The 9,168-nt window shown below is 36.3% G+C and overlaps 1 protein-coding gene across 1 annotated transcript; it reads right to left on the bottom strand.

The window, feature by feature from the left end:
* Window positions 1-5,694: 5,694 nt before the first annotated feature.
* LOC140889665 (uncharacterized) lies at window positions 5,695-8,634 on the bottom strand. Its single transcript, XM_073297386.1, has 5 exons — window positions 8,382-8,634; window positions 7,666-8,152; window positions 7,448-7,503; window positions 6,751-7,351; window positions 5,695-6,277 (listed from the first exon to the last, which is right to left on the bottom strand). Exons 1-5 carry the CDS (start codon window positions 8,632-8,634, stop codon window positions 5,695-5,697), a joined length of 1,980 nt encoding a protein of 659 aa, XP_073153487.1.
* Window positions 8,635-9,168: the final 534 nt, after the last annotated feature.

The raw sequence follows: 9,168 nt of genomic DNA, 5'->3' as shown, positions 1-9,168 counted from the left end.
TATCACTAAAGAATTTTTGAGATATGTATATACAAAAAAACCAATCTTGATTAATGAATCTTCCCACTTGTCGGTCCGTAACATCAATCAATAAGTCAACATCCGAATTCAACTCTTAAACATCTCACTTTTGAACTTTCTTTATGATGTTTCTTATAGGGTTTTATTCATGAATTAATTCTCATCCACCAACATGAAAAGGGGTCAATAGAAGAATTTGAAATTATGCAGTTAGAATGGAGCACAGACAAAAGAAAATAAAAAGGAAAAAAAGGGTATTCCGGACAATTCAAGTCAGTGGGAAGAAAATGCATATCATGACTCGAACCGAAACCACAATGTTGTCTAGCTCCGAGAGTCATCGTGGCCCTTCACAAAATACCAGAGAGATGTCGTGGTAGGGTTGGAGTGCTACCACCCACAAGGTTCGACACTGTATTCTGTTGGCTTGTGTATTGAAAATTCTAGAGAAATTTTGATGTCTCGTGGTGAAAATAAATTTGGTAAGACATATTATATACCAACATTCTATGTTTTGTGGTTGAATATTATTTTCAAGTTTCATTTGTTGGATTAAGTGGCTATGAAAACTTTGTTTGTTTGTTTGTTTTACTTGTAATAATGTGCACTATGCAGGTCCTTATTTTTGTTGCATTGTTACTAGCAAAATATTGATGCCTATATTTTTTGTATTCATATATTGTTTTTTCTAGCTTTGCTAGCTACATTGTATATATATATATATATTAAAGTAATTTTCTAAAAGATGTTTTCATGTAAAAGTGATGATATACAACATTAATTTGTATTATTTGTTAAGGAAGATCCCCTTGGAGTTCAGTGCCATGAAATTTTGATCAACATCCCGATGTATTCAATAATTGAATAATGCAAAACGTCATCTTTTCCCCCTTGATACAAATTTAAATTTGTATTGAATTATTTGAGGGAATTTGATTTTAAATTCAAATTTTAAATCCATTATATGGATTTGACTCAAAATTAATATAAATGATTTTTGTGATTTTTCTGCTTCAATTTCAAAATCTACCATCAAACCCAGTCATTATCATTTGATATGAAATTTCCCACAAATTTAAATTTTTCATCCAATCACAACCTATGAAATTTAGAGTTTACAATTAGTTTTTATATTTATGTTTTCAAAAAACTAGAGTCACTATCATAATTGCATTAGTTTTGAAATCATAATTGCATTTGTAAAGTGTTAGCTTATTATGATTAAATTTTTAGGGCTTTTATTTTATTTTTTTTAAAATAAAATAACATCTTAGGGCTTCCTATCGTCTTTTTAATCCGGTGGGAAATCCAGAATCTTTCTTTCCTTGAAAAAGCGATTCCATACTTCTAGCGAGATAAAACGATGATATCGCTTATCACCAAGGTACGGCTCTTGATATACATCTGTTTATTGATATTCTTTCTTGATATTCTTGATTTTGTTCTTCCATCATTTTTGGGTTCAGCATTTTTTTTGTCCGTGCTGCGCTTTGTATATAGAAGAACACTAACACCTAAACTATCGGCAGACCTGAAAGCGCAGTATTCAAAACAACTTATATGCTAATGACTAATATATTCTAACACCATATTCAAACCTTGGTCAGCAAAAAAGAGTGTTGATCTTTGTTCAATACTTTAGTGAAAATGTCAGCCAGTTGAAGAGAGGTGGAAATATATGCAACCTTTGAGACATCGTACAACTCGAAGTGCTGCATCCCAATGTTATTGTTTGGGAGAGTACATAAATTAACTCAAATGTTGTAAATCATAACAGATATCAGGCCTCGTAATAGTGTGATAAAAATCAGGATTGTTAACAAGAGGATCTTTTACAGTATCTTGTTCATCAGAATGAATAAGCAAATTCAAGTCATGACTAATGAGTTTTGTCCTGTTCCCTGGGTGTATTAAAAGGTCTAGCACAAGACATTCCTGAGTCAGCAATAAGCTCTAAATTAAACTTGGGTTGATTGAGATAAATGCCTTGCTTTGATCTGGCCATTTAAACCCCTAACAAGTATTTCAAATCACCAAGATCACGAAGCTGCAACTTGGAGTGTAGAAAATACTTCAAAGCATTCATTGATACGCTGATATTTCTTGTGATAACTATGTCATCTGCATAAACTAGAATAAGAGTAATGCAAGTGGAATTTCAACCCATATAACTATTTGCGCAACTTACCCACCTTATTAGTGCTAGTCACCTTATACCCAAGTGGTAAAGTTATAAATATGTCTTCATCGAAATCACCTTGGAGGAAGACATTAGCAACATCCAATTATGTTAAGCTCCAGCCATGAATGGAGGCCAAACTCAACAAGCATCGAATAGTTACGACCTTAGCAGTTGGCGGAAAAGTGTAGCGAAAATCTATACCAGGTTGTTGAGTGTAACCCTTGGCAACTAATTGGGCCTTGTACCTATCAACCTTCCCATCAGACAGAAACTTGATTTTATAAACCCACCTGCAACCATTTGGCTTCACATGTGCAGGTAAGTCTACCACATCCAATGTATGATTGGATTCCAATGCAGGGAGTTCTAAATATATGACATGTTTCCCCCTAGGATCGTTGACTGCCTCATGATAAAACCGAGGTTCTGTAACATAGGAAATATCTGCCAAAAAGGCTCGATATTTTGATGCGAACTGGGAATATGACAGATGATTCGAAATGGGATAGGAACATGAGCTGGTTTGTGGCATAGTAGGACAAGAGTACTTGTGGTGTCTGAAATATCTACAGTCCCCATCTGCTAATATGAATTCAGCTACCATTTGGCAATACAACAGTACTAGAAGATCCATGTAGGGATGACAATGGGGCGGGTCGGGGACGAGGATGCCTTTCCCATCCCCGAATTCAAACTCGATCCCCATACCCGTCTCGATCCCCATTAATTCTTATCGGGTATTCCCCGTACCCATCCCCGCGGGGACGAAATCCCCATCCCCATACCCATACCCATACCCATACCCATACCCGAAAATATATATATATATATTTTATAAATAAATTTTATTATAATATATATATATAAATTAGTAAATTTTATTATATAAGAATAAGAATATAAAAATTATTATTCAATTTTATAATAAAATACCTAAAATATTTTGGTTCAAATTTTTTATTATAATATTAACTTTTAAAATTAATAAAAATATTTTAAATACAAAATATTTCTATAAATCAAAATCATTATTTTAAAGAAAATACTATGTATCAAAAATTTATTAATATTATATATTGTTTCTAAATTTTATCAAAATAAATTATATATATATATATATATATATATATTTAGACTAAAATAAATACTTTATATGTGTACGTAACATGAATGAAATTCAAATAATATTTTTATGTTATAAAAAACTACGTTATCATAAACGAATGTATTATATATAATGTATAAAAATATATATAAACGAAATAATAATAATACTTTTAATTTTAATTTTTAATAAAATTTTAGATTTAATAAAATTTGATAATTAAAATATTTGTATATTATTATTATTATTATTATTATTATTATTATTATTATTATATTATTATTATTATTATTATTATTATCGAGGCGGGTTTGGGGATGGGGATATCATCCTCATACCCGCCCCAATATGTTTCAGAGATTTTTAAAAATCCCCGAATCCGAACTCGTACCCAAAAATACTCCCCCAAACCTGCCCCGTTTCGGATTTTTCCCGCGGGTATCCGAACCCGCAGGGAAAATTGCCATCCCTAGATCCATGCAAGGATTTAACATCACGCAACATGGATTCCTAGTCATATGGTCATTGGCTCCGGTGTCAGTTATCCAGTTCGTATCACGACAAGGAGAAACAATACCTGCCATATTAGCAACAATATCAGTTGAGGATTGCAAAGTTTGTCCTCGAAGCAGCTTCAATACCTCCGCGTACCGTGCAGGAGTGAATATTGGAGCTGCACTACCTGTACCAGCAGTGTCTAAGAGATAGTTCTCAGCAGCTCCTCATGTCCTCCATTAACCACATGTTAAGTGATGTATAATTAGTTGCATTGTGTAATCAAGAAAATGAGCCGCATGTCAAATGATTAAGCCTTTTTGAATAAGTCAGTTTCTCCACGTTCTTTTAGTTAAAGAGAAATGAAATGCTGTAAACTTGAGTCGGCAGATCCACGTCAAAAATTCAGCACCATTTTTATTCTGCCTTTTGTAATTATGGTTTATATAATTTATGACCAGGAGGATACCCTATTAATTTGTAGCAGCCTTCCTTGGGGTGCCCATTCCAATTACAATATTCACATTTAACCACTTCTTTATCACATCTCTCCGAGACTGTGCGGAATAAAAGATAGAGGCATGTGGTTCAACAGAGGAAGAGCCTTGTGTGATTCCCCTGGAGACATGAGGGAAAAAGCTTGACTAACAGTTGGCAATGGTGTCATTGTTAAAATTGGCTTCGCACATCCAAGTACCTATCATTTAATCCCATCAGAATTTGCAATAGCTTTTGATGTTGATAATGCATATAATGACAGACTTACCAACGATGCATACTCATCCAACTATTGTTTAAGTTTACAATAACCAATCTGCCAATCTCACGATGAATTCCAAAATCCTAGACCCATTGACCTTGTCAAATTGATCCTTCTATGCCAAGAAAGAGCCCTATTCTTTCCAAATCCATCATGTCAAAGACTTTTATCATTGAACTTTTACAGTCAGACATCATACCATCATCATCACCAGTGTAAAGTAAATCATCCACATAAACATTCACAGTCAAGACTTTGCCTTTACTGCTCCATCTGACAGACAAAGTTTGCTCATTAGGACATCTTTGGAGTCCATAAATGACATGCGCTTCCATGCGGCTATACCAAGCTCTTGGCGCTTGTTTTAGGCCATATAAAGCCTTATGTAGCTTGTAAACCTTGTGTTGACTGTCTTTCTTCTCATATCCCCGTGGCTGCACCACATAGACATCTTCATCAAGTGTACCACGAAGAAATGCAAACTTTACATCAAGCTGAAATGTCTTCCGACTCTTTTGTGCTGCAAGGGAAATTATCATTCTCATCGTATCCTTTCTCGCACTTGGAGAGAATGCTTCAGTATGCTCTCAAGGTTTTTTAAAGTAGCCTTTAGCCACGAGGCGGTCTTTATACTTGTCCACTTCACCACGCTAATTAAGCTTTGTTTAAAGAAGCCATTTGACTCCAATATTTTTGGCACCATGTGGCAACTCAATGAGGTTCCAGCTTTGATTCTTCTCGATTGAGTGTGTTTCAGAATCCATCGTCATCCTCTATTTGGAAATTTTCACTACTACTTCAGAGCTCACATGATCTGTGAGTTAATCTAAAGCCATATTGACATCATGTTCTTACTTTTGACAACCCTTCCCGACTAACAGTGCTGGCTCTGGTACTACTATGAGTATTTAATGAAGATCGCAATCTGAAGGAAATACCCAGTTTACTAAGACACTGATATGGCTTTAAATAGCCTTACAAATGTTGCACTAACTGAAAACCATAAAAATAACTAAACAATGGGATACAAGGAATAATAAATCAAAACAACGATTTATTCTAACAGAAAATAATTATTCAAAGTGAAAAATCCTAACTTCTTTTTTTTTTTTTGAAGATAAAACGATGACATTAACTAAAAATATCTGACGATACAACTTCTTGTAACCAAGAAGGGAAACAACTAGCATCAATCCAATCTATGGATTGAGAATAAAAGCAAGAAAATTTTGCCAAAGCATGAGCTACAGAGTTAGCTTGTCTTCTAACATGAGAAACACCAATGAATATATCACCCATTAATAAATATTTTACTTGATCTATCACCACCCCATCCGGACCAAGGCAATCTGCAGATGAATAAACTGATTGCACAACATTAATTGAATCTGAAAATACCTCCACCTTTGAGAGATTGAACCTTTTGCTGAATAATAAACCATGCAGTACAACCCGAATCTCACCCCCAAATACAGACCCAGGACTTCTGATTTTTCGTGCAGAAGCACCAATACTGATCCCACGATGATCTCTGATAATAGCCCCCAACCAGAAGATCCCTCTAACCTCATCAACAGCCGCATCCACATCCAACAGAAACTGACCCTGCCGAGGTTTCACCCATCTCAACTGAATATCCACACCATCACTGCTTGACGAAGTTGTTAAAACCTTATGAGCAACAATAAATTCAGAATACACCGAATAGGCCCATCTAACATGAATATGCATCGGCAATAAATTCACATCATGTTTTTGCTTACAAATTTCACCCCAAATCGCCCAAGCAAGAATACAAAACAACCCCAACTCCTTTTATCAAAAAGCCGCAGCACACCATACAAAATATCAGAAAATGAGAGATGACAACATCTTCTAATAAAGTCATAAAACATGCTCTCCTTCCAAGCTGGACGAGAGACATAACATTCAAATAAATTGTGGCAAGTAGAGCCTATAGAAGACTTACACAAAGAACACATCGTAGAGGTTGGAACATGATGTCTAGCAAGATTTGCTTCCATAGGAATAAAATTATTAGCAGCTCGCAAAATAAATATTTTCACCTTTTTGGGTATCTTTAAGCTCCAAATATGAGTCCACCACGAACAACTATCATTATATGATGATGACGGATGAGGATTAAAAACTCCCAATTGTAATTGATACCCAGATTTAACTGAATACCTATCTTTGCTGTCCCATTTCCAAAACCTTCTATCAATGATACCACCAGAATTAAGAGGAATGTTTAGAATCTGCTCAACTTCAAATGTAGGGAAGCACATTTGAAGATCACCAACTTTCCAGCATCCATTTGGACCAATGAACTCTGCAACTTTCTTATCATGCATCTCACCACCCACCATCGTACTCTTACCCAAACCAAGGCCTGGAATCCAAGCGTCCTTAAACGCTGCAATATTCTTATCATCTCCTACTCTCCATTGAATCCCTTTAGCAATAATCTCCCTCCCCCATATTATAGATTGCCAAATATAAGATGGATTCGACCCTCTAGGAGCATCCATTATATTGGAGAACTTAAAGTAGCGAGCCTTCAATATTCTGGCTAACAAAGAATTATGGAACTGAATCACCCTCCATACCTGCTTGGCAAGCAATGCTTTATTAAACTCAATCATCCTCCAAAACCCCAATCCGCCTAACTGCTTGGGTTTACATAAAGAAGTCCATCTTGCCCAGTGCATACTTCTCTTTCCAAGGGAATTACGCCACCAAAAGTTAGCACAATGTTTCTCAATCTCATAAAAATTGAAGAGGGGATCTTAAAACAAGACATTGCGTATGTGGGGATGGCTTGAAGAACTGACTTGATAAGGATTTCTTTACCCCCCCGCCGAAAATAGTTTCGAATCCCAACCATTAATGCGCTTGAAGACTCTATCTCGGAGTGAAGAGAACTGAGCCCTTTTGTATCTAATAAAAAAGGTAGGCAACCCAAGATAGAGGTCATGACTCTTGACAATCGGAATTCCCATAATGCTCTTTATCTCATCAAAAATCACAGCTGAAGTGCTTGGACAAAACGTTATGGCAGATTTCTCATAGTTAACCACTTGTCCCGAAGTTAATTAATACCTTTGAAGGCACCCCTTCACTTGTAAGCACTCCTGAACAGTTGCACGAAAGAAGATAATACTATCATCCGCGAAGAACAGATGAGATACCATAGGAAAGTTATTAGCAATCTTGACCCCTCTAAAAAGTTTGTTTGTTGTCGCCTGATGAAATATAGCCGACAACCCTTGTGCGCAAATAGCAAACAAGTATGGTGATAACGGATCCCCTTGTCTCAACCCCCTCTTAGGCTTGACCTCTCCAAAAATAGACTGATTAACCCTGAACGAGTACGAAACAGATGTCACACATCTCATAATCAGATTAACCCATCTCAAGTGAAATCCCATTTTAAGCATGATACTCTCCAGATAATTCCATTCAACTCTGTAGTAAGCCTTGCTCATATCCAATTTTAGAGCAGCATAACCTATTTTACGCTTGTTGTGGTGTCTTATCCAATGCATACACTCGAATCCAATTCTAACGTTATCAGTTATAAGTCTACCTGGAACAAAAGCACTTTGTGTATGATCAATAACATGCTGAAGCATTAATCTGAACCTGTTGGTTATGGCTCTTGCAATGATCTTGTAGCTTATGTTGCAAAGACTGATGGGCCTGAAATCTTTAGGGGTTTGAGGATTCTATACCTTTGGAATGAGAGTAATAAGAGTAGAGTTCAATTTAGACAATTCTCCCCACCCGTTCAAAATTTTTAGCGCAGCATCAGTAACCTCCTCTCCGACCAAGGACCATGCTTTTTGAAAAAAAAAACATTGTAAAGCCATCTGGTCCAGGAGCTTTCGAAGGATTTAATTGAAAAGCTGCCACCCTGATTTTTTCAGAGGAAAAAGGCACCAAAAGGACATCATTCACGTTGTTTTTCACCGAAACTTCCACTCCACCCAAGGCTGCCTCAATTGTTTGAGTAGACAGATTACTAGATTCAAAGAGTGTATTAAAATAGTGAAGAATAGTACCAGCCATACCAGATTTGTCGGATCTCCACACTCCATCTACTGATCTGAGCCCTTTGAAGTAGTTCTTACGTCTTCGCTCCGAAGCATAAGCGTGAAAGAAAGATGTGTTTCGGTCCCCCTGATTAAGCCAATTCACCCTGGCTCTTTGTTTCTAATGGATCTCGTATTGTGTGGTTAATCTTTCAATATCCTTTTCCAACATCGAAATTCTAAGGCCATTTTCCCTTACTAAATTTGTATGAAGCAGCTGATTCAGATTATTCCTAAGAACTTCAATTTTCTTCCCCAAATTGTTAAATCGCTCTCCCGCCCAAACCTTGAGCTTACTCTGTGTAGTAACCCGGAACCCATTTTAAGATAATAATATGTTAAACATGATTAAGGGTTGGTATTTAACTAATTTCGGAGTGTTATTGGACTTCAGAAGTAGAATTTGGGCTTTTGACTTTGGGCCAGATCGGAAGCTCCGATCCCAGTTCGGAAGCTCCGATCCTGACCACTTCGGAAGCAGATCGGATGCACGGGGATCGGACGTTCCGAT

This window comes from Henckelia pumila, chromosome 3, assembly GCF_033568475.1.
Source record: "Henckelia pumila isolate YLH828 chromosome 3, ASM3356847v2, whole genome shotgun sequence".
Taxonomy (NCBI): domain Eukaryota; kingdom Viridiplantae; phylum Streptophyta; class Magnoliopsida; order Lamiales; family Gesneriaceae; genus Henckelia; species Henckelia pumila.
Note: the sequence above shows the minus strand (reverse complement) of the source record. Positions and strands in the feature narration are given on the sequence as shown.

Bases quoted from the DNA above. Each gene is read 5' to 3' on its own strand.
- LOC140889665 (XM_073297386.1), bottom strand. From the start codon at position 8,634: ATGGCTGGTACTATTCTTCACTATTTTAATACACTCTTTGAATCTAGT. The intron at 8,153-8,381 runs GTTACTGATGCT...CTTTTGTTCCAG, and splicing joins GGTCCTTGGTCGGAGAGGAG to GTAGACTTATAACTGATAAC. The intron at 7,504-7,665 runs GTATTAATTAAC...CTTTTTTATTAG, and splicing joins GTGAAGGGGTGCCTTCAAAG to ATACAAAAGGGCTCAGTTCT.